Source organism: Tupaia chinensis, unplaced genomic scaffold (genome assembly GCF_000334495.1).
Source record: "Tupaia chinensis unplaced genomic scaffold, TupChi_1.0 Scaffold000235_1, whole genome shotgun sequence".
NCBI lineage: Eukaryota > Metazoa > Chordata > Mammalia > Scandentia > Tupaiidae > Tupaia > Tupaia belangeri.
In genome coordinates, this window is record NW_006159713.1 from 5,121,110 (window position 1) to 5,146,494 (window position 25,385).

General features: G+C 55.1%; 1 protein-coding gene across 6 annotated transcripts; it reads left to right on the forward strand.

The window, feature by feature from the left end:
- Positions 1 to 648: 648 nt before the first annotated feature.
- DRC7 (dynein regulatory complex subunit 7) lies at positions 649 to 25,080 on the forward strand. 6 transcript variants are annotated; one of them, XM_006148436.1, is made up of 18 exons: positions 649 to 694; positions 3,920 to 4,171; positions 4,556 to 4,730; positions 5,839 to 5,964; positions 6,642 to 6,908; positions 9,774 to 9,932; positions 11,457 to 11,675; positions 14,501 to 14,629; positions 17,562 to 17,634; positions 18,408 to 18,536; positions 18,744 to 18,872; positions 20,254 to 20,474; positions 21,556 to 21,771; positions 22,281 to 22,391; positions 22,661 to 22,771; positions 23,736 to 23,930; positions 24,563 to 24,702; positions 24,797 to 25,080. In XM_006148436.1, the coding sequence occupies exons 2-18, from the start codon at positions 3,957 to 3,959 to the stop codon at positions 24,888 to 24,890; spliced, it is 2,709 nt and encodes a 902-aa protein (XP_006148498.1). In that variant the 5' UTR covers positions 649 to 694; positions 3,920 to 3,956; the 3' UTR covers positions 24,891 to 25,080. The 6 variants fall into 6 exon arrangements, with proteins under 6 accessions (XP_006148498.1, XP_006148501.1, XP_006148500.1 ...); XM_006148439.1 differs by having other exon boundaries at positions 6,642 to 6,836; XM_006148438.1 differs by having other exon boundaries at positions 6,678 to 6,908.
- Positions 25,081 to 25,385: the final 305 nt, after the last annotated feature.

Consider the following 25,385-nt stretch of genomic DNA (forward strand, 5'->3'; position numbering starts at 1 on the left):
TTAGTAATAGAGTTAGTTACTTGTAAGCTTTTATGATTTCATTTTTAAAGAATTATTTATTATTATTATTAGAATCATTATTATTATTATTTTTTAATTTGCTATAGTCATTGGAGTGAGACAGAGAGGGAGAGGGAAAGTGAGAAAGCAAGCTGCCAGGTCTGGGACTTGAACCACAGTCAGCCAGCACCTTAACCACTATGCTATCTGCTGGCCCCGATTTTGTTTTTAATAGTGGCTGTGTTTGACAACTGGCTCCCTCAAATTCCTAAGACTTTGGCCCAGTTGTGGTGGTAAAGATGGTGGGGTGCCACTGCACGGTGCTGGAGCCAAAAGGGAAGGCCTAGGGCTTTGATCCCACGGGGACGTGAACACTGTAGACCCTTCCGTGGGCACACCTGTAATCCTGGCTGCCTGGTGCACTAGGGGAGGATCACAATATGGCGGGACCTATCGGGGGTCTCTCTCTCTCTCTCTCAAGAAATGAATAAACGTTTTTTAAATATTCATAACAACGTAACCATTTTCTCAAGCGGGTATACCACTATACAACACACCACTAGCAGAGGGCCCTGGGCAGTCAGAGAGGACTACACTTCCCACAAGCCTCCTCTCCCGTGACCTGCCCTTAGCTTCCATAGAGCTGTTACCATGGAGACGGGCTAACAGATTAGTACAGGCTGTCTTCAGAGGGGTGAGGAGCGGGTCCTGGGACTGGGAATGGCTGGACCCTGTCTGGTAGGAGGAGAAGAATGGTGGGGTACAGGGCCTTCTGCCTGGAGGTGCCTGCAACCTTATCTTTCTGTGTGTGTGTGTGTGTGTGTGTGTGTGTGTGTGTGTGTGTGTGTGGTGGGAGGAAGGAGGTTGCTGCTGGGGAGGAGACTGCAAAGAAAGGCCTGTGGGTCGGGGCAAGGTCCAGAGGACGCTGGGGCAGGACTGGCCCCTGTGGGTCGGGGCAAGGTCCAGAGGACGCTGGGGCAGGACTGGCCCCTGGACTGGGCTCAGCTGAAGAGGCAGGCTGTGGAGGGAATAAAGTGCTGCAGGCTCAGCCCCGCTCCGCCTCCAATGAAGGTGTTCGGTGACCCTGGCCAAGGGCCTGCCCCTGGTGTCGCTCCTGCTGTCCACTGACATGCTCGCCCGCTCCCTGTTCTCGTTTGTTCCTTGCGCCCTACTGCCTGAACCCCACTATTCCTTCTAGGACTTCCCCGTCTCAGTAGGCCCTGAAACACCTGGGTTTCAGCACCACACCTCCATTGACTAGCTGGGGCCTTGTGGGTAACCTCTCTAAGCCTCAATCTCTTCTGCAAGGTGGGGATCAGGATCCCGTCTGCCCAATCATCGGTGGGTATGTGAGGCGATGTCCGTAGGCCTCTTAGCCCAGCGGTGTCCAGCAATGTCGCGCCTGTAGTGCTTGTTACTGCCCTCCCTGGCTCGACCTCTGGGCCCAAGAGGCAGGCACAGGGCCCTGACAATGGGCTACGCTGCTCGGCTGGAGGTTGTCCCCCAGGGAACTGGGGTCCTGAACGGCATTGGCTCACCTGGGCCATGGGCAACAGGAGCATTCAGCCCCTCCTGAATCCTGGAGCTCGGCGTGCCAGAATTGGACGGGAAATATCTGTGCCTCCCTTCCTTTTGGGGAAGGGGAAACTGAGGTCCAGAAAGGGGTAGAGGGGCCAGGCAATGGCGTAGTGGTGGAGCAACTGTACCCATGAGGGGAGGGGCCTGGGTTTGTGTCCTGGTGCCTCCTGGAGCATGCCTGGTATGCATGCATGCCCATGACCTGAACTGGCTGAAGCTGGGGGTAGATTATGGCAGGGAGACTCTTTGGGGGCTGCCTATCTATTGCGTCCTCTCTCTCTCATGAAAGAAAATAAACTTTAAACATAGAAAAATAACTGAAGAATTAAAGAAAGAAAAGAAAGGTGTGGGGGGAGTGGCCCATGAGTCAGGCACGAACCGTTGGCAGAGAGGCTCAGGTGGCCTGGGCAGGGTGTGGGCCCAGCCCTTACCTCCTAGTCCCTTTGCCTTTGTGGCTTCTCCCTGGGGGTGATGACAAGGCTGGGGGACTCTGTTATCCACCCTATCTCCATTCGCTATTCCCCCAGCACATCCTGTGTGTTGGGTCAGTTTTCTTCTCTCTTTTTTGAACCTTTGCTATAAAGAACATAGGTATTAGGGCCAGCAGATGGTGTAGAGGTTGCATCGTTGGACTCCCACATGGCTGACCATGGTTCGAGTCCCAGACCTGGTGACTTGAAAATTATTTCAGTGAGTGCACATGCGAGCCCAATATCTCAGGAGATTGGAGGAGAAGGGATTGCAGTGTGGCTATCCCCTGGGGGGGTGATTGCTCACTCTGCCTCTCTCCCCAGCAAGTGCGCACGCCCTATGATGAAAACCTTCAAAACAAACAAACAAAAAAACCCATAGATATTTGCGGTAGGATAATGGAAAAACCTGAGCTGGGAGATGGGAGGCAGGGACTGATGGATCAGCGGAGATGGCGTTGGGTGGTTTATAACTGGGACCCGAAGAGAGGCTGTCTCCTCACCTGCTGCACCCCAGGCCTCCACAGCACCCCCAGGGAACCTGGCTCCCCCTTTCTCTGCTCCGCCATCGGCAGCAGGCAGCTCTGGCTCTCACGACCTTGCGTCGGTCACCCTGACCTCCCGCTTTGCCCAAGTTCCAGTTTGTCGAGTTATCCTTCACCTGCCACCTTCATTTCTTCATGGGCATATCAGGGTCACCTTACTACTCAGAATAATTTTCTTTAAATTCTTTAATAAATATATCTAAGTAAGACAATGCGCATTTCTGTGGCATTAGAAGCTCTTGCCGTAATGAGCAGATCACTGTCAAAGCTGTCAAATAAACGTACTATTAGGCTGTCAGGAAAGTCCTCACTTCTTTTCTATGCAAAAGTGTGTCATGACTGTCCCAGGACTCAATAAAAACAAAGCAATGGTAGTATGCTTGGAGCCCTGCCCCGGGTCTGAGAGTGGCTCCCCTCTGAGGCCCACTTTGTCTGTGTTTTAAAGCGATATTAACAAGTGTGAGAAGCTGTCATAGGGCTGGTTCCATGGCCAGAGGTTAAGGCAGCCAGACTGCGCATGGCCAAGAGCAGGATTTGAGTCCTAGACCAGCAGCTTGAGAAATACACCAGGAGCATGCGTGGTAACTTCTCTCTTGCATGTAAGCGTTGCCCTTCAGGGTACAGGGTGGCTTTCAGAACAGGTACACACGGAGTAATGGCCAAGGCAGAGCGCTCTTCGCATTGGCCGCCTCCAACATCCGTTGTTGCTGTGTGTCGTGCGCACTCGAGGCCCATTGCGCGCTGTCTGGAGGTCTACCTGGAATCCTGCTATAGTACTCGGCCTCATTTTGCTTAGCTACACACACCGTCCTGTTAACCACAGTCTCCACATTTCCCCATCTCCCTCCCTTTACAAGCTTCTGGTGCCCACCATGACACTCTCCCCTCCTCTCGATGGAGTCTTTTCGCTTCCACGAATGAATGAGCATGTGGAGAATTTGCCTTGCGGTACCTGCCTTATCTCACGGAGCATGATCTCCTCCGGGTGCTTTGGCATTGCCTCAAATGACCGGCTCTCATCCTTTTTAGGGCTGAATACTATTCCACTGTGTATATACGCCATATTTCTTTATCTGTTTGTCGGCCGGTGGACACTTACATTGATTCCGTATGTTGGTTACTGTGAATGAGGCTGCAATAACACGCCAAACTGATTCCTTTCGCCTTGGGCATATACCCCGTCATGCGAGCATGGATCACAAAGGGGTCTAGTTGGTTCTTTGAGGGGCTTCCATGCCGTTTTCTGTAGTGCTTCCATAGTTTCCATCCCTCCAATAGCGGTCTCTGGCAGTCAGGCATTCTGTGTACATCCATCCTTTCCCACAGAGTCTCCCCATCTCCAGGCAGCCAGAGACACGCCACAATGGAGGTCCTGAGGGAGACACTGGAGGAGGAGGGGGAGGAGGAAGTGGCCAAGCATAAGGAGGAAGCCGAGAAGGCCGAACAGGTGGAAACAGCTGTGAAAACCGCGAAGCCGGCAGAGGCTCCAAAGGAGGATACCATCCTGACCCCGGAGATGCTCAGGGACCTGGATAAGAAGCTGTCGGAAACTGAGACCCTTGTCCCCACGGAGTCCCCGTGAGTGTGTCAAAGTGGTAGCTTTGGACTCAGCAGCCCTCGTGAGGGAGAGCCAGGCAGAATGGTGGCATCTGGGCTGGGAGGAGAGACCGGGACATAGAAGGAGGTGGCAAAGGGTGGGGGCGGTTCTGCTTTTAGACTACTTGGTGCAAATCCCCACTCCGGCCCTCACTAGCTGTGTGACCTTGGGCAAGTCACTCAACCTCTCTGTGCCTCCATCCCCTTATCCATTTAAAAGTATAGGTGCTGATGATGCCACCTGCCTCCTAGTGAGCCGTGAGGATTAGATGAGGAAGGGGTAGAGTCAATGGCAGCCTACCCTCCACCTTGAGGGCTCGGCGTGTGCCAGGCCCTTGGGCCGATGCCATTCCTGTTGTGGTGCAGACTCTTCACCAAGGAAACCATCGACACCTCCCAGCTGCCTGTTTCCTACAAAACCAACAGCCCTAAGGAGGAGCACCTGCTGCAGGTGGCGGACAACTTCTCCCGCCAGTACAGCCACCTGTGTCCGGACCGCGTGCCCCTCTTCTTGCACCCGCTGAACGAGTGTGAAGTGCCCGTAAGGCCGGGAGGTGGATGGCAGGGCCGGAGGGCCAGAGAGCAGAGGACAGAGAGGTCCTGATCAGGCAGCCTGATCACTTCAGGGGAGATGCAGGCCTGGGGTCTCCAGATCAACCATCAGGATCTGTCTGGAATCTCTGACTTTTTTTTTTTTTTAATTTGCTACAGGACACATGTGCTTGTGAGAGAGAGAGAGAAAGAGAGAGAGAAAGCACCTCCAGGGACTGGCCACACCGCTATCTCTTCTCCATCATCCTCTCAAGATTATGGGAACACGCACATGCATGCACACACGCAGTGTATTTTTCAAGCCACCAGGTCTGGGACTTGAACTGCAGAGTTGGCCATCTGGGGTCTAGCCATCTTAGCCTCCAGCCGGCTCCTGGGATCTCTGATTTTTAAATGCTGGCGGCTAACACAGATACTAAAAATCACCACATGAACCAAACAAAGCAGGTCCATGCAGCCCTGGGGCTGCCGTTTCCCAGCCTGTGGATTAAGCTCATGCTAGTCCATCTACCGATGGCAGACTGAGGCCCAGAGACTTAGGGGTGTGCCCTGGGGGCCAGAGCTTGAAGGAAGATGCCACTGCTTGGGTCCCTGGAGCCTGGGTCTTACCTTTCTCCTCTTCCCTGGATAGAGCTAGCGATGATACTGGCCAGCAGCTGCCCTGGGCCAGAGCCTCTGTAGGCCCCGGGGAGGGCATCGCACTTGGAGGAGACCACAAGGCTCCCGAGAAGCCAGGAGACAAGAGACAGGACCGCCTCATTCAGCCCTGACTTGCCGAGTCTCTAGGCTCCTCTGGACTTTGGGCTCCCCGTGGTGCCCTCAGGGTTGGAGGAAGGGATCCCTCAGGCCTCTCAGCCAGATCCAGAAACGTGTGGTAACCCCGGATGCCTGTGATGTGACGGGGGCCTCCCAGTCGTCACTGCTCCGTTTTCACTGCCAGGCATCAGACCTAGGCATCACCTTCCAGCAAGGGGATGCCCCGGTGCCCAAGGGCCTGGCCTCCTGTTTGGCCTCAGACTCCAGGTCTCCCTGAGGATTCAGGATCTCACAGGTCCCCACAGGATACCCCCCTGCTGGCACGCTCTCTCCCCCTGCAGAAGTTCGTGAGCACGACCATCCGGCCCACGCTGACGCCCTATCCCGAACTCTACAACTGGGACAGCTGCGCCCAGTTCGTCTCCGACTTCCTCACCATGGTACCCCTGCCCGACCCCCTGAAGCCGGTAAGTGCCACATCCTTCGGCCCCTAGGCCCGTGATGGGGAGCCAGGCAGGGTCTGGGAGAAGGCGGCTCAGCCAGGCTCAGGCCACAGCCCCACAGAGACCCTCCTAGGGGAAAGCAGACCCAGAGAGAGACAGCCACTTGCTTGAAGGCACACAGCAAGTCTGGTGCCCCGCTCCCACCTCTTTGCCTCCCTTGACGTTTTCTGTCTTCAGTGTCTCCCTCTCGTGACTTCAGGAGGCGTGGAAAGAAAAGAGAGGGGAGGGCCCAGCTGCACATTCTGGGGCTTCTGACCCAATGAGAAGCCAGCTCACAGAGAACAAGGAGGAAGGAAAGGATCGGTAAACGGGAACTGAAGGAAGAATAGGAAAGGCTGGAGAATAGGACAGGGATGTTGGAGTAACACAGCCAAGACCGCCAGTCAGAGGGCGTTAGGCCAGAGCTCTGACAGCCCAGATGCCCTTCCGTCCCAGGATGTCCACGAGCCCCTTCCAATGGCAGGCAAACGTGGACCACACTGGGTCTGGTCTTCACGGTGTTCTCGGCAGGCTCCCTCACCTGACAAGGGGGCCCAGCCTGTGCATGGGCCCTGGCCCCAACCCTGACTGTGGGCAGTGCCTGGTGAGGGGTCAGGCTGGGCAGCAGGACCCGAGGGGGCTGACCAGCCGGCCGGGGCCAGCCCGCGTACCTGTACTCCTCCACCACGGTGCTCAAGTACCAGCTGGGGAACTGCTTCGACTTCAGCACGCTGCTGTGCTCCCTGCTCATTGGCTCCGGCTACGACGCCTACTGCGTCAACGGCTACGGCTCGCAGGACCTGTGCCTCATGGACCTGACGCGGGAGGTGTGCCCGCTCACCGTGAAGCCCAAGGAGGTATGGCCAGACCGGCGCCAGCCGACGGTGGCATCGCAAAGGATGTGTGTTCCCAGCACCGTCCGCCATAAAGTATGTCCCCGCCACTTCCCACCATACACCCCGTCCCTGTCCCGGCCACAGCGGAGCAGCTGCATGACCAAGCAGAACCTCGGCTGCCCCTGGGGTTCAGAGTTTGAGTCACCGCTGACTTCTGTCCTCGACGCCTTAACACGCACAGCCCAGTTCTCCGAGCGGGCTGTGCCCCCCGCTTGTTGTAACTCCGTTTCGGCTGCCTGGCTCCCCACTCGGCAGGCCCACAAATGCTGCACGGCTTTTACCTTCAGCCAGGCCAGGCTGCTCCTACACACTTGTAAAAACCCTCCCTGCCGTCCATAGAGGGAAACAACGACAAATGAACAGTCCTCTGCTTCTCAGTCCTCCTCCTTCCCCGGGCTAGGAGGCTCCTCCCATTTTTCTGTTTTGTTTTTGTTTTTGTTTTTGTTTTTTGCTATAGGGCGTGTGCGCTCGCCAGCCAGCCAGAGAGAGACAAGAGAGATAAAGTGAGAAATCACCCCCCAGGGGGGATGGCCACACCGCAATCCCTTCTCCTCCATTCTCCTCTCGGGATCTTGGGCACACACGCACACGCACCCGGCGTGAGTTTTAAGCCACTGGGTCCGGGACGCGAACCGCGATCGACTACGTGGGAGTCCAGTGACATAGCCATTACACCAACTGCTGGTCCCTGTTTGTTTGCTTGTTTTTCACTTTAGGGTACAAGCGCTCATTGGACAGAGACAGAGAGAGGGGGAGATAGTGAGGAATCACCCCCTAGGAAAGATGGCCATACAACAAGCCCTTCTCCAAAAACTCTCCTCTCGTTTTTGGACATGTATGCACACATGCCTGTTGTGCTTTTCAGGCTGGTGGTCTGGAACTGGAACATCACGGTTGGCCACGTGGGGTCCAGTACCTTAACTACCATGCCACCTGCCGGCCCAGTGTCCCTTTCTAGTCATTGATTTTCTCTGAGAGAGAGAGAGAGGCACCCTGACTGGATCTTCACAGCGGGATCCCTCCCATCTCAGCCAGCCCGGATCACTGGCACATGGGGGCCCACAAACCCTGGGTGTACAGGGAGGCCCCAGGACACACACCTAGGACCTTTCCCATGAGAACCCAGTTCTGTTACACCGCACCACCACCTTGGTCCAAAAGACACCCCGTCTTCAATGCCAGAGGACACCTACATGCACGAGAATGAGAGAAAGCACCCTGTACGTGGTCCAGTGCACACGGGCACACACCTGACATAGTTTTCAAGCTGCCAAGGGAAGGACTCAAACGCTAATCAAAGGCTCCTTTTTGATAGAAAAAAAAAAAAAATGACCACCTCCCCGCCTCCCCTGGGGGTGGAAGCTACATCTTTATAACTGTTGACTGAGAGCTCTGTGCTGACCACAGGGTGCCGCAAACCCAAGAAACGCTCTGAAGTGAGATTTCATTGTCAGAATCACAAAAGCACCTCTTTACCTTTGGAAAACGGTCATACAGCAGACAGAAAATGCTTTTCATGTGCTGGCTTGATTCCGGGATTCTGTGCTCAGGACCCCGCCCCTGTGGGTGTCTGCAGCTCAGGGCTGGGGACCAGAGGCTGAGGCAGCCAGGAGCGTGCATGTGAACCCGTGTTAGAGCTGAGCGAGCCCCTGGGGATCCCCGGGAGGGCGCCCAGTATAGGAAGGTGGGAAAGAAGAAGAGGCACCAGGAGAGCCTTGCTCTCTCAGGCCCACCTCCCCAAGAGAACATGGAGAAAACTCTCCATCATGCCTTCTGACCTAAAAGGCCACTGAGCTCAGACGAGGGCCTATTAGTGCCACCAAAAATTTTGTAAAGAATTATTTATTTTATTTTATTTATTATTATTATTTTAAATTTTCGATAGGACACATACACTCACCAGAGAGAGAGAGAGGGAAAGTGAGAAAGCAAGCCGCCAGGTCCAGGACTCAAACCATGGTCAGCCAAGTGGGAGTCCAACACCTTAACCACCATGCCGCCTGCTGGCCCTTCACCAAAATTGTAATAATTAAAATGATATCGGTAATTAATGGATGCAGAGAACATTCCGGTTTATAAACCACTCTAATGTCCTTTGACCCGGCGGCTCCTCACAGTGGCCCCATGTGGTGGGTGTCCTCACTCATCTCACGGACAAGCCTGCCGCGATGGAATAGGAGGGTGCTGTGGCATAGCGAAGTCACAGGCTGGCCATCGGAGACCCGGGGACGGGACCTCGGGTCTGTCTGACCCGAAGCCCTCATAACTGTCACGGCCTGCTTCGCCTCTGCAGTGTTCTCTCCTGGGAACAGGTCTCACTGTCTAGCACGCGTGTGTACATGCACATATGCACACACAGGCGCACACACACAGGCCTGCTGCTGCTTCTTGGTCCAGCAAACTCAACTCACGTCAACATAGGAAGCCATCCGGTGACAAGATCTGAAGACCCAACTCCTGCATATTCGCCCAGCACGATAAGGACCATGACTCAGTCACAGTTCTTAGAGGGAGGCGATAAGGAAGCCACTTGGTTTCTTTCTCTGGAGCAGATCCAGATCTTAGCTCTGATGGGCAGTGAGGAATGAAGAGGAGAAAATCGCCCCCCCCGAGGCCCTGCCCCATTGAAACCTGGAGCAGGCATTGTCCTGTCTTCCCTTCTCAGAACAAACTCGGGGAGAAGGTTCCTCTATTCTCATCCCATTGTGCAGATGAGCCTGGGATCCAGAGACGTGAAAGGGCCTCCCATGGTCACAGGGCTGGAGAAGGGCAAAGCCATGGGCTCAGGGACCCCCATGACGCCTTAGTCCAGGGCCAGCTGGGCAGGGCTGCACCTCTCCAAGGGTGTGAAGGCGGTGGCTTGGGGTTGCAGAACTTTTTTCTCTTTTTGGGTGACAGACTTCCAAGAAGGAGGAAAAGCCACCCCCTAAGAAGTACGCCATAAAGCCTCCCCGAGACCTGAGCAGCAAGTTTGAGCAGGAGCAGGAGAAAAAACGGCAGATGGAGATCAGAGCCCAGGAGGAGAAGCGGCTACAGGAGGAAGAGGAGCGCCTCATGGTGGGTCCTCCGCCCCCAGCCCCCGCACTGCCTCCCACAGGACTCAACAATCGAGGAGGGTATGCTTGGGATGGGGAAGAGGCACGAGTCTCAGCAGGGATGTGTTTACGGACCTGCAGGTCCACCCCTGACCACCCCACTCTGCCCAGCCATGTAGGAACCTCCCACCAGAATCAGCCAGCTCTTGCTGACAGAGTCCTGATGTCAGAGAGCTCGACCGCTAGCAGCTCGTTCCAGACTCCTTCTCTGCAGACACGCCTACACCCTCTCCTGCCTTCCCTCCATCTCTCCTTCCACGCACCCTCCATCTCTCCTTCCATCCATCTGCCCGTCTCTCCTTCCATCCTCCCTCCCATGTCTCCTCCACCCACCCTCCTTCTCTCCTTCTACCCACCCTCCATCTCTCCTCCACCCACCCTCCATCTCTCCTCCACCCACCCTCCATCTCTCCTTCTACCCACCCTCCATCTCTCCTCCACCCACCCTCCCTTTGAAAAGCTTTGCTTGAGTCCTCATGTATCAGCTTTGAGGTTGGATTAGGGAACCTGAAATGTCTAGGGATCCCAAGTTGACCTCATATCCGCCCTCTCCTCAAGCTTTGCAGGTGGATAGAGAGGGTACCCAGAGGATGAGAAGAAGAAGAAAGTGGGAGAGATCCAAGTCATTCTCTGAATCGGTTTATCCAAAAGGGACAGAAAGAAAAAAAAGTGATAAAACCCTATCAGAAGGATGGGACAATCTCTGCTTCCCTCCAAACTGTCTTCCCTCCATCCCTCCTGTCCCTAGTTAGAAGTGTCCTCCATCTCTCCTCCACCCACCCTCCATCTCTCCTTCCACCCACCCTCCATCTCTCCTCCACCCACCCTCCATCTCTCCTTCCGCCCACCCTCCATCCACCCTCCCATTCATCCGCCCATCTCTCCTTCTATCCATCATCCCATCTTTCCTTCCATTTCCCCTCATCCACCTCCTGTCCACACCCTCCCATCTCCCCTTCTGACATCCATCCTCCTAGTCATCCTCCACCCATCTATTCTCTCATCCTCCTTCCAGCCTTTTCCTCCTTCCCCTCTCCTTTCCTTCCGTAGAGTAGATTTACCCAGATTCTCCTCTAGTTCAGACCTTGGGGAGGCGACAACATGGGACAGTCACAGTTCTCCCAGAGGGAGGGGATAAGGAAGCCGCTTGGTTTCTTTCTTTGGATTTACCAAAGGAGAGAATTACCTTTCTTTGCCTGAAATCTCACTCAGAGTCACACGTAAAGCCAGTCAATCCCAGATATCTAGAGCCACGAAAAGTCCAGTTTATAACGCGCAGAGTCAGACCCTCCCATTTCACTGTTCCTAAAAGAGGGCTCAGAGTTGGGCTAAGGGAAGGCAGTTCGGGAGCTCGCACATCAGACTACGGTGCAGTCTGGATTAGAATGCAGCCTGCTGCAGGTTCCCCAGCCCTGGGGAGACATCTGGGCCCCTCCCGGCCCCCTCCCCACCCGTCTGACCAGTGGTCACCACCTTCCTTGTGCAGGAGGCAGAGAAGGCAAAGCCCGACTCCTTGCACGGCCTGCGGGTGCACTCCTGGGTCCTGGTGCTGTCGGGGAAACGCGAAGTACCGGAGAGCTTCTTCATAGACCCGTTCACGGCTCGCAGCTACAGCACCCAGGACGACCACTTCCTGGGCATCGAGAGCCTCTGGAACCACAAGAACTACTGGATCAACATGCAGGACTGCTGGAACTGCTGCAAGGTGCCCGCCGGGGCCCGGGTGGGGGCGGGCGTGGCTGAAGGGAGCGGAGGGAAGCAGTGGCGGCCAGGCCTTGGGAGAGCTGTCCACCAGGCCACGAGGACTTTGGACCTCCCCACAGTTAAGTCCCCACGGCCACTCCCTTGCCCATAAATAACCATTCTAATGGGACTATTTTTTTTGGCTTGTATATCCTTTGAAAAGGTATATGGCCAGTGAGCATGAATGCTTTTTTTTTTTTAACTTTGTATTGCTATATAACACACTTGCAGAATAGTACACCCACCTTAGGAAAACAGCTGGGGCTGGCAGGTGGATGGCCGTTAAGGTGCTAGACTCCCATATGGCCCACGACGGTTTGAGTCTCGGACCTGGCGGCTCGCTCTCTTACTGTCTCTTTCCTTTGCTCATCAAATTAAAAAAATTATAATAACAAATTAAATAAGTAAATAAATACAATTTTTAGAAGAGAGGGAGAGAGAGGCCAGCTTAATGAATTTCCATAAATTGAACATACCCTGGGCCCTGTGCCCAGATCACAAAGCAGAGCATTGCTCACACCCAGAAGCCCCTTGTGTCCAGTCAGTAGCTTTCCTCAAACGTGTACGTGGTTTTCTGTTGTCGTTAGGTTTTGTTTTTTTTTTTGTTTGTTTGTTTGTTTTTTGGAGAGATTTTCACTGTAGGGCGCGTGCGCTCGCCAGACAGACAGAGAGAGACATAGAGACAGAAAGCGAGAAATCACCCCCCGGGGGGATGGTCATGCCACAATCCCTTCTCCTCCATTCTCCTCTCGGGATCTTGGGCACGCACGCACGCACGCACACGCGCCCGGTGTGAGTTTTAAGCCACCGGGTCCGGGACTCGAACTGCAGTCGACTACATGGGAGTCCAGCGACATAGCCATTATGCCAACTGCCGGTCCCAGCTGTTGACACTATTGACAGATAGGGAAACTGAGGCCCAGAGAAGTGAAGGCACTTCTCTACCAGGCAGGTGGGCAGAGCTGAGACTGCCCCACCCCGGGAGCCCAGGCTTGTCCCCACCACCGTGGTCAGTGCCCTCAGCAGGCTAATGGCCCTTCAGTGGCTGCTGCGGCCCTGCTCCAGCCCGAAGTCCTCGTCCTGTCCCTCAGCCTCCCCGACTTCCACACCAGTGACAGGCAGAGGAAATTTATGACAAGGATAACAGAATTATGATTCGAAGGTGGAAGCGAGGCCAAAAGGACAGCACAGTGTCATCACCTAGTGAGGGCGTGGAGGAAGAGGCCTTGACACTGGCGGTCACTTCTACTGCTGAATATGCATGGGAGCAGCTGCTTTCTTCCTTCAAAGGACCTCAAAAAATCACCAGGGCTGGGGGAGGGTGGTCCAGCACCCACACAGAGACCACCAGGTGCACACACACCACGGGCAGAGTGGACGTGGTCATTGCCTATTCAGTTACGCTTTTCCCATTGCACTAGAGCGTAAGGTAGCAGAGCATAATCTAACTCCTGCTTACTACCCAACAAGAGGGCTGGAGTTTGGGCCATGACTAAAAGAAGCGCAAACATCTGTACTGCTGGGGTCCTCTCCCGCCAAGCCCTGACAATTCCATCGCCATCCTCTCTCTCCTTCCCCTCTGTCCTGTCTTCCCTCCCCCAGCTAGAGCAGAAGAAGGCTCAGGAGCCCTCCAGGGACTGACAGGACAGCGACACTGGGATTAGGGCTGGCTGCAAGGCAGCTAATAGTCAAGCCCCGCGTGGGCAGCTGCTCTTTGGGCTCTGTTCTCCCAGCATGAGGTACCAGGGGGTCATGGGGGCACCTCACCCTGGGGAGAATGTGCAATGCTCTCCACCTGCCAGGAGTTCTCAGGGGGTGAGCCACGTGCACCTAGGACACCTAGGCCTCAGATGGGAGAAAAGAGGGGAAGGACACCCCCCCCAAGGAGGAGAAATTCTGCCCCCCCCCCAAGTAGGACTTCCACGTGTGCCCACCCAGCTCCCTTTTCCCTGGCCTGGGTGAAAAACACGAGGCAGCCTGGCCCAGCCGTGGTGATGCACACGTCTAAGACGCTGTACTCCGTGGCCGGGACCACATGGGAGGCCCGGGTTTGACTAACGGTCCAACCTAAAGGAGGGATGTGCTGGCATGCACTGTCATCCCAGCAGCTCGGAAGGCTGGGGCAGCAGGATCGTGAACCTGAGGCAGCATAGCGAGACCTGCCTGTAAGAGCTGGGCATGGTGGCACACACCCGTGTCCCAGCTGGGAGGATGAAGCAGGAGGACGGTGACAGAGTGAGGCCTTACTCTGAAGGAACATGAAGAGGCCTTTTTATTAAGGCTGCCACTTCTTGGAAGCTGCCAGCCCGCTCCCCCCTAAAATCCTCTGGTTAGCATCTGGTCTGAGCACTGCCTGGCTGCTCCCCAGATGCCGCAGAATGACCTCCACGCCCAAGCCCATCCCAGCATCACAGAACCCAGAACCCAGCTCAGGACTTCTTCCTAGGGAGACTGGAGGATGGGAAGGGAGCGCAGTCCCCCTGGGGCCTCAGTTTCCCTGTTTTGATGAAGTGGGGGGTAGGCTCTCAGAGGCTGCCTAGGACAGACGCAGACCCAAGGCCAGGTCTCTTCCCTGCTCTGAGAGCAGCTGCTCCTGCCTGCCCCTGGAGCGGGGGGTTCCCTGTTGTGATGAAGGGCGGGTGGGCTCTCAGAGGCTGCCTAGGACAGACGCAGACCCAAGGCCAGGTCTCTTCCCTGCTCTGAGAGCAGCTGCTCCTGCCTGCCCCTGGAGCGGGGGGTGTGTGGGGACTGTGCTTGCACCCCGCCAACCTCTCCTCTGCCCAATAGGACTTGGTCTTTGACCTGGGAGACCCTGTGAGGTGGGAGTACATGCTCTTGGGCACCGATAAACCTCACCTGTCCTTGACTGAGGAAGACGACATCGATCTGAACGACGACGATGACGTGGAGAATCTGGTGAGTCTCAGCAGCACGTGGGGCCAGGGAGCGATGGGGTGACGCTCTGCACCCACCATCATGTCAGGCTGCCTGACAGGTGTCCCCGCCAGTGTGTGTGCGTAGAGAAGTGGTTCGGCTAGACTGACGGCAGATTCTTCAAAGCGGAAGGGCCCAGACAGTGCACCATTTTGCAGATGGGCAAACCGAGGCTGGACAGGTCCAGTGAGTTGCCGAGAAACCCCCCGTGGGATAGAGGAGGAGTGGGACTTGAATTTAGGTCTCCTGCTCCACACATGGGCCACCCTATTCAGGGGTTTCCTTGCTCCTCTGGAAAATACACCCCTTGGGACCAGCAGATGGCATAGCAGTTATGTCACTGGACTCTGACACGGCTGACTGCGGTTCAAGTCCTGGACCCAGTGGCTTCAAAAATCACACCGGGCATGTGTGCATGCATATCCAAGATCCCACAAGGAGAATGGAGAAGAAGGGACTTCTACTTGACCATGCCCCTGGCGGGTGATTTCTCACCTTTCCTCACTGTCTCTCTCTCTCTCTCTCAGCTGAGTGCACGTACCCTAAGAGGGGGAAAAAATCTTAAAAGAAAGAAAGAAAGAAAGAAAGAAAGAAAGAAAGAAAGAAAGAAAGAAAGAAAGAAAGAAAGAAAGAAAGAAAAAGAAAGAGAAAGAAAGAGAAAGAAAGAACAAACAAACATTCCTTGGAGTGGGGTCCTAAGACCTCTCTGCAAGACCCAGGAGTCCCGAGGCTGACCCTTCCTCAGTTCTAGCCCAAGTAACCACTGTGATTCCCCACGAACCCCCAGGCTGCTCCCTTCTGTCCTGTCAGCTCCTCTAAAGGTCAGGGCCAGGGCCTTCCCAAGTCAGCAGCCCCCCCTCCCCACCCCGGCCTCACAGTCAGAGACCTCCCATGGAGGCAGGTCTGCACAAGGCCCTGTGTGTGGAGGTCAGCAGCCCGGAGGCCTTAGTGACTGGCTGTGCGGCCTTGAGCAATCTTCCTCATCCTTGAGAGCTTCCGTTTCCTGGTCTGCACATGGGAGTCATCGCTGTCTCCACAGCAATAATAGCAGGGAATTAATCTACATAGCAAAGTACCACAGGCAGGAATTTATTTTCTCTCATGTCTGGAGGCTTCCGGGTCAAGATCGGGGTGTAGGCAGGGTGGTTTCTCCTGAGGCCTCTCTTCTCGGCTGGCAGATGGCCGCCTTCTCCTGGCATCTTGTGTCATCTTCCCTCAGTACGAGTGGGTGTCCCCTCTCCCGACAAGAACACCAGTCATATTGAATTAGGGCCACCCTAAGACTTCATTTTCACTTACCTCTTTGAAGAACTTATCTCCAAACACAGTCACATTCTGAGCTACTGGGGTTAAGACTTTTGAATGGAGGGGGCCGGCAGGTGGCGTGGTAGTTAAGGCATTGTACTCCCATGTGGCCAACTGCGGTTCGAGTCCTGGACCAGGTGGCTTGCTTTTTCACTTTCCTTCTCTCTTATTATCTATTTTTCCCTGGTGAGCACACATGCTCTATAGCAACTTTAAAATAATAAAATAATAATAAAATAAAGGACTTATGAATGGGGGTGAGGTCACAATGGGGCCGCAGCAGCAGTTGGCACTCACTCCTCTTTACTAAGCACTGAGCTGTGTTGTGGGTGCTTAACCGGAAGGAACTTGTTTGAGTCTCCACAGCCACCTACCGGTGAGGTGGAACTAGTACTATCACTATCCATGATTATCATCATCCCATTTCACAGATGGGGAGACTTACACACAGAGGGCTTACGGGGCTTACCTAAAATGACACAGCCAGTAAGTGACACAGCTGGGACTTAGTCCAGCTCCAAAGTCTGGACTTTAAATGGCAATGTTCTAGCTCCTGGAGCTGCTGAGAATGAAGTGACACTACTGGTGCAAAGCGCTTGGCACAGACTGCAGACCTGCTCGCCAGTGGTACTGCGGGTCCTCAGGGTCCTCCTTGCAGACTGGGTGGGAGACTGCCCGTGCTGTAAGTAAATCTCAGGGCATGGGCGCCACCTGCTGGCCCGAGGTGTGGACCAGCCAGAGTCCCGGGAGTTCAGCCCTGTTGATTCCAGTGTCCTCAGCGCCTGGGCCGGTGGCTGGGCTGTTAAACAGTTCCAGCCGTGGAACCCCGCTCCACTCCTGGACAGGGCACCGTGAGGCCGCAAAGATTAACCTATGACCTCCCTAAGAGTCAGAGCTCAGCCATGGGCTTCCAGGAGCAACCAGAGCCTCCCACCACAGCCCACCCACCTGTGCTGGAGATTTGTGATGCTGCCCACTGCCAACTGCCCACCCATCCTGTCCCCTGCAAGAACCCACCATTAGATGAGCTGGTGTCGGAGGTTGGAGCAACGTTTACGGAGAACAGCTTTAAGCTGAGGAAGTCTGATCTGAGTGTTGTAGTCACCTAGCTGGAGGACTGTCTGTAAAGGCTAGGCCTTATTTTCACATGGGAAAATGAAGGCGCAGAGAGAAAGACAGTCACAAGGCCAGCCAGGTGGTGTCACTAGCCTCTTACGTCATTAATCCTCCCAAGAGGTCCAGTTCACAGTTAAGGACACTGAGGCTTGGAGTGGTTAAAGGACTTGCCCAGGACCCCTTGGCTGGTGTTGCTGAGAATGGGGGCTTAAGTCTGGCTGTGTCCAGAAGCCCGTCTCCGATGAAGGGCAGGTGGCTGGCTGCAGGAAGGTGGGGCTTGCAGGGCAGGGAGTGCGGTTACCTGGAGCCAGGTGTGTGCAGGGACCCGTCCCCCTGCTGAGAGCTGACATCTCTTCTTCCCTACCATGCCAACTCATGACCTCTCCCTTCCCTGGAGAAGCGGATGGACTTAGCTTGGCTCTGGGTGGTGACCATAACTTCTGCTCCAAGGCCCTGACCAGCACCCACCCCTCCACCCCTTCTCTCCCAACAGGGCAAGGAGGATGAGGATAAGAGCTTCGATATGCCACACTCGTGGGTGGAGCAGATCGAGATCTCCCCAGAAGGTATTTACAGTTTGGCTGTCCTCGTCCTCTCCAGGACCAGTTCCTGGACTGCGGGGAGGTTTGCAGCAGCAGCAAGGCAGGGGGACATGACAGAGGTACCCGGCCGCTCACGTCCACCTGTCGCCGTCCCATGAATCCTGCCTTGCTCCCCTCCGTTCTGCCACTCGGCTCTGTGGCCCGAGGCCCTGACACCATCTGGCACATTGGAAGGGCTCAGCTGCCGTGTGGCGGATGGTGTAGGGGTGTCCAGACCAGGGAGGGACAGAGGAGAAGGCAGGAGGGTGGGGCTGCTCGTGCCCTATGCCAATATCTGCCCACTGCCAGGGTGCCCGTCTGGGAGACCCAGACCCCCAAGGCGGGCAGAGGCCATTCTAGCAGGATGGGAAGTGCTGGAGAGAGTGTCACAGGAACCCACGGCAGGAGCGCCCCCTCCGTTCCCCCAGGGCAGGGACTGGCAGTGAGTGGACAGAAAGGGGTGCCAGGAGTCAGGGCCTGCCTGGAGCTCAGTTCTGAAGGATCAGGAGGTCACTGAGCAAGCCCAGTAGGGGATGGTGTTTCCCTGCACGGGCAGAAACCTGGCAGTGGGAGTGTGGTTTGGCCGGAACACAGCTCTTCTGGTCAGTCTCAAACCCCAGTCTTGGGTGGATCCATGTTCCTGCCCAGCCCGGGGGCTCCCCTGGAGCCGGAGCCAGCTGTGACTTGGATCAGGCTCCAGGCCTAAGGAGTTTAGCAGACAGTGGGAAGGAGAGACCTGGTCCACTCCGTGTCCACAGCATTCGAGACCCGCTGCCCGAACGGGAAGAAGGTGATCCAATACAAGAGGGCCAAGCTGGAGAAGTGGGCGCCATACCTCAACAGTAACGGCCTCGTGTGCCGCCTCACCACCTACGAGGACTTGGAGTGTAAGCCGGTAGCTTTGGCTATGGCGGCCAGGTCAAGCAGAGGCAGGGACGGCCTGGCCATGGGGAGTGGGACAGCTGGGTCCCCGACATGCTGAGTGACCTTGGGCATGCCACTTCTCCTCTCTCGGGACGAGCGTGGGCATTGCGCGCGCCTCTGCGTGCCTGGGAGCCAGCCTGACTGCAGCAAGCCCTCACTGGTCCACACAGGCACCAAGACCCTGGAGATCAAGAAGTGGTACCAGAACCGGGAGGACATGCTGGAGCTGAAGCACATAAACAAGAGGACGGGCCTGAATATCGACTACTTCAAGCCGGGTCACCCCCAGGCTCTGCGTGGTACGTGGCCCGCCCTGCTGGCCCTGCTGGCAGCCTGGGGAGGGGGCCTCACACACTTCTTGAACAGCCTCCATGGCAGGTGGGTCCTCCCATGGCAGCAACAGGGTTCTTGGGAGGCAGGCAACAGAGGGCGTGTCCGCTTCCCTAAGCAAACTGGCTACCTGGATGGTCACAGGGATGCTCAAATATCCAAGGAAAGGTGACAGACGTTCCTCTGGGAAGTCAGAGCCAGGGCCATCTGCCCATTCTGTGGTTGGGATCAGGCAAATTCCACCAAGAAGGCATGCAGTGGGGCCACATTTAAAGGGGGTGAGGATGCCGGGAAGTAAAGCCAATAAATTCCCACAGAGACAGAAGGTAGAGGGCAAAGAGCAGAGGGCAGAGAGTGTAGAGATGGCTGTAAGCCCATTTCTTGCAAAAGAATCAAGAATTCTCACGGAAGGCCAGTCTGTGCCCTGGTGGTTAAAGGGAGTTAGATCCAGGCCATCTGCACAGTTGCATTCCTGGATCCGGTGACTGGAGAAACTCGCAGGGCATGGGTGCATGTGACCAAAATCTCGAGAGAAAACGTGGGGGAAAGGGCATTGTGGTGTGTCCCTCCCCCATGGGGGGATGTTGTCTCACGTTCCCCCCTCTCTCTCTCTGGAGAGCGCATGTGCCCGCTGACAAAATTTAAAATAAAAAAGAGTTATAACTAAAATTCACAAAAGAAATGCACAAGCCAATATACAGTTGCAAAAAAAAAATTAAAAAATTAAAATAGATCAAGCTCATTTGTTAGTTGAAATTTTAAAAATAATAATAATAAGGGACCATTTTATACCTTTCATGTTGACAAAAATGAAGGGGGAAGAAAGGTCCTATTGGGTGTGAACAAGTGTGGGAAGCAGCAGACAGATGTCACTGCGTTAGTTTTCTGGAGGGCAATTGGGAAAAAGATACTGATAAAAGCCTACAATGTGTATCCTTTTTGGCCAAGCCACGTCCCTTCTGAACTCATTATTTTTTATAAATTTATTTTATTTATTATTATTATTTTAAATTTGCTATAGTCATCAGAGAGAGGGGGGAAAATGAGAAAACAAGCTGCTAGATCCGGGACTCGAACCACGGTTGGCTATGTGAGAGTCCAACACTGTAACCACCACACCACCTGCTGGCCCCACTAAACTTGTTCTTAGCAAGTAATGGGCAAGACCAAAAGATGCCCGATACAGATGTCCCTCCCGGTGTTACGTATAATAACAGAAAGCTGGACACAACGTAAGCACACAGTTGAAGTTACGTACGGTAGTTTCTATCTACTGCTCCTCCATCGTGTGAGCTGCCACAGCTCCGGGTCCTCACCCAGCTGTCTCTCCCATTGCCCACCCTACCCCAGTGCACTCATATAAATCCACACAGCCTGAGATGGACCGGGTCATGGAGTTCTACGAAACGGCCCGTGTGGATGGCCTGGTAAAGCGGGAAGAGACGCCCAAGACGATGACCGAGTACTACCAAGGACGCCAGGACTTTCTCTCCTACCGCCACATCAACTTTGGGCCCAGGGTCAAGAAGCTCACTCTGAACAGCGCAGAGTCAAACCCCCGGCCCATTGTGGTAAGAGCTCACTGAGCCTGTGATAGGCTGTCTGTCCTCCTCTGGCAGACAGAGGTCATCCTGGGATGGGCTGAGCCCTGGCTCTGGCATGGCGTTGAGGCCCAAGACATTTCCAGGGTGAGACCCAAGAGTTTTCCAAGCACATGATGCTGGGACCAAATGGTGCTAGACTAAGCCCTCGACCACTGGGCCAAAAGGTATTGTTTTCTTATTGATATCAAAAATACACACCCAGGGCCAGCTAGTGCTATGGTAGTTAAGGCAGCTGGATCCCACATGGCCGACTGTGCAGTTCAAGTCCTGGACCCAGCAGCTTGAAAAATATGCGAGGTGCATGTGCATGCCCAAAAATCTGATAGGAATGGAGGAGAAAGGATTGCAGCATGGCCATCGGCCCTAAAGAGTGATTTCTCACTTTCCCTCTCTCTGTATCTCTCTGATGAGCACACATGCCCCATAGCAAAAACAAAACAAAACAAAACAAAATAAAAATAAAAAAAAATAAGAAACCAGGATCTATTTTTCTCTCTCCCTCTCTGTAGAAATAATTAAAACACACACACGACTAAATATTTGGACAATACATACAGAGAAAAGTGCAAATATCTCAGAATGACATATGTCAGACATGGCCACAGATGAACAGTTTTGGTTTTGAGAGCCTTTTCTAACTTCAGATCTACAGAGTAGGGGAATTAGAATCCCCATATCGCCCACTTACCATTTTACTGGCCATTTTCCCCTCCTTGTCACCACAAATTCTTTGGCAAAGGAGCCTACTGGCTGCATACCACAGACGCTCTTTCTAAGAGCAAGCGGTGTCTAGTGATGGAGTAGGCCGCCAGGAACTCCCCATCTCTGAAGGAGGTATCCCAAGTCTAGAGAAGGGGCCCAGCACCAGCTGGGGCTGCAGTGGCCTGACCTGGAGAGCCCACGAATCCTGGCTAGGAGGCGTGCTCCCCATGAGCCCCCAAACGACCCTGGTCCCCAGCATCAGAATGCCCCACTTGAGTGCCTACTAACTGTCCTGCACAGAAATCCCCTTCCCCGCCTCTCACGCCATGCACGTTTGGCCTCACAGAAAATCACCGAGCGGTTCTTCCGCAACCCGGAGAAGCCTGCGGATGAGGACGTGGCGGAGCGCACGTTCCTGATCGCGGAGGAGCGAATCCAGCTGCGCTTTCACTGTCGCGAGGACCACATCACCGCCTCCAAGCGCGAGTTCCTGCGGCGCACGGAGGTGGACAGCAAGGGCAACAAGATCGTCATGGCTCCCGATATGTGCATCAGCTTCGAGGTGGGCCTGGGGTCCTCTGCCCTGTTTCCACCACGGGGAGAACCAGACCGACACTCCTGAACCCTCCAGGAACTTGGTCTCTGTCCCTAGGGAAAATTAAAAATTCCCACCTGGGGATACTTCTTTTTGCAGCGCCTCTGAAAAGCTTCCCTTATCCACCAAAATAAGGAGCCCAGCAGGCCAGAGAACTATCTTTCGAGGTCTGCATGTCCCACCCCAGGCCAGAGCAAACACTAGATCCCAGGGAACTGCCAAGGAGGACAAGCTTCCCCCTCCAATAGGGGGCGCGCCTTCCTAGTCCAACCCTCACTCTCCAGCACATTCCCCCGCCCCTCTGAGTTTGCAGTTCCCCTTCTATTACTAAGTGTGTTTTAGATGAGGCCCAGAGAGGTTAAGCCACGTGCTTGAGGTCACAGCTGGCAAGTGGCAGGGGCAGATTGGAATCCAGATGGTTCCATGACCCTGACCAATGCGGCCCCTCTGTGTCACTGTGGTGGTCATCGTCCCAGGTGGAGCCCATGGAGCACACCAAGAAGCTTCTCTACCAGTATGAGACCATGATGCGCCTGAAGGACGAGGAGAAGTTGTCCAGACATCAGGCCTGGGAGTCAGAGCTGGAGGTAGGCCCATTGAGGAGAGGTCAGGTGGGAGGGGGTGCATGGGTAGGGTCTGTCACAGGCCTTCACGCTGTGATCCTTCCCCAGCCCCAGCCAGCCAGGATCACAGGCACTTGCGTGTGCGCACCAGTGTGCCTGAGGAGACCTCGGCATGTGGGCCCAGGGCTCCCGGGATGGCCTCGCATCACGGAGCATTGCAACTGCAGCACGGCTGTGGCTGGCAGGGGGGGTTGGGGGGTGCTATCTCAGCCGTCCCCTCTGTTTTCCTGTAGGTGCTGGAGATCCTGAAGCTCCGAGAGGAGGAGGAGGAGTCCCACACACTGACCATCTCCATCTACGACACCAAGCGCAATGAGAAGAGCAAGGAGTATCGGGAGGCCATGGTGAGCTGTGTGCCCTGGCCCGGGGCCCTGGCTTTTCCTGGACCCTTCTGGCCTCTAGGCAGAGAGGCCCAATAGGGTTCCCTTGATGGGCGAACCCTGTTGGTATCGTGTGGTCATCTTTGCTGCTGAACTGACCATTTTCTGTGGTTCAACCCAAAGAGCCAGGTCTCCCCCACCCACTCCCTGCCACTTGCAGGGGCTGTGGCCCCGTGAAGGCCTGGAGTGTGTGGAGAAAGAGCTAAAATCACAAGCCCACCTCCATCCTGGGCTCCCCTTGTGATTGTGACTTCGGCCACTAGCTACAGAGAGCTGGTTCTGGCCACAGGCCCGAGCTCTGAACCCCTGCAGCATGGGGTGCTTAGGTTACACCCTCAGGTTGCCAGGCCCAGCTCGGTTTTCAAGGCCAGCTTCCGAATCCTCTTTGCCAACCAAGTAGAGATTTCTAAAAATTAGTCTGAGGTTAAGGAGTTAGGAGCGGGCATAGGATGGCTATTCTCAGACCCCTAGGGGGAGGCGCGGGCCCCCACATCTCCAACTTCACTGGCCCCTGTCTGAGGATACTAGACATAAGGTCCCAGGATGCAAATGAAAAATAAAAGGAGTGACTGGCAGTTTTTAATTTAACATCCTTATTAACTACTAATGGAAGAAGCATCTACTATGGATTGTCAGGCCCCCAGGCTGTGTGCATTGTAGAATGGGATCCTCTCCAAGGCCTCAGAGGAGGAAACTGAGGCTCAGGCAGGGAGACATGAATTCACGTAAGAACAAGCATTGGCTGTTACCAGCAAACACGGTGCAAGAGAGCAGCACACCGCCCTTCTGAGGCCTGTCCCTGGGGGCGCCGGGCTCTGGGACCTGGGTTGGAGGCCTGGTTTTGTGCTGTCATGCCACTGACGCTGAGCTGGTTACGATGTCCCTGAAGCCCCTCCTGATCCAGCTGACTGCCTCCCGCTCCCCCCAGGAACGCGTGATGCACGAGGAGCACATGCGGCAGGTGGAGACCCAGCTGGACTACCTGGCGCCGTTCCTGGCCCAGCTCCCGCCGGGGGAGAAGCTGACGCGCTGGCAGGCGGTGCGACTCAAGGACGAGTGCCTCAGTGACTTCAAGCAGCGTCTCATCGACAAGGCCAACCTCATCCAGGCCCGCTTCGAGAGGGTGCGGCTAGGGCCCTGGGTGGACAGAGAGCCTTGGCATTCTCATCCTCATCCACAAAATGGGCTCAGGACCGCCTGTCCTCCAGCTCACGGACTTGGGAGGGACCGACGAGGGGATGCGTGAGACAAGGCTCGGGCCTTCTGGAGGTCTGAGCTGTTCTTCCGCATGCCTGTGTATTAGGCAGATGCATGGGTGGTCAGAAGGAGGGATTGTGCACAGATGGACAGGTGGATGGTGCATTAGAACAGCCCATTTCTGTGGGTCAGGCACACCCCAGGTAGTCTGCATGCATTGTATCAGTGAATCACATGAAGCGCTCTGGGGGCAGGATTAGTACAGTGACCCTCATTTCAGATAAGAAATTGGAGACCCTGAAAATCTTGGCAACTTGTCCAGAGCCACATGGCTGTCCTAGTGTTGGTCCCAGTGCTGACCTCATAGACTTGACATCCCTCCTAACGTGACTCCAGCAACTCCCACCCAAGACATTTTGCGGCCCCTCTGGTTATGTGGGTGGGAGGGGGCAGTGGACCAGCCCTGTGGGGCTGCCTGGCGAGCGGGAGGACTGGAGCCTGCAGCCTGCACGAGGGCCAGCCCCTGTCCACACTCCCCTCCGCCTCCCATGCCTGCAGGAGACCCAGGAGCTGCAGAAGAAGCAGCAGTGGTACCAGGAGAACCAGGTGACCCTGACGGCCGAGGATGAAGACCTGTACCTGAGTTACTGCTCCCAGGCCATGTTCCGCATCCGCATCCTGGAGCAGCGGCTCAATCGGTGAGCGCTTGGGGGTGCTGGAGAGGACCCACTGGGAGGCTGGACCCCCAGTTTAGTCACCCCTCACCCCCTCCTGTTTCTCCTTCAACTTCAGACACAAGGAATTGGCCCCACTGAAGTACTTGGCTCTGGAGGAGAAGCTCCACAAGGACCCACGCTTGATGGAGTACCTGAAAGTCTTTGCTTGACTCCTCTCCTGGGACCTTGGCTAAAGCTGCCAAGAAAGGAGACGTGTCCCCACAGCCTAGCCCCTGTGTTCCCTACATCCGGCTACTGCCTATCCACCCAGATACCTGGCCTCATGGCCACAGCACCCCTTCCCCGCAGCTCTATCTGTTCCTGCTTCTCATGATCTCCCTGTAAATAAACACACATTTAACTTGCCGTTTGATCTTGTAGTTGACAAGCTCAACATCAGCCATTTTCTCCTGTCCTTCTTTAGCTATAGCCTGGGACCACCCCTGGACCCTCACCATGGCCACCTTTCTCATTTCTTCCTGTCTTTCCATTGGAATGCCCAGTCTTCACAGCACCCCTGCAGATGGTCCCTCAGCCACCTGCAAACAACTGGTTAGATCTTGATCTGGCTAGGGTGGCCAGCTCACGAGGTGGGAATGGCACGGCCACGGAGCACACCCCAGAATTTGGAGGCTGACATTAGACTGCAAGGGATTGAAGATCTC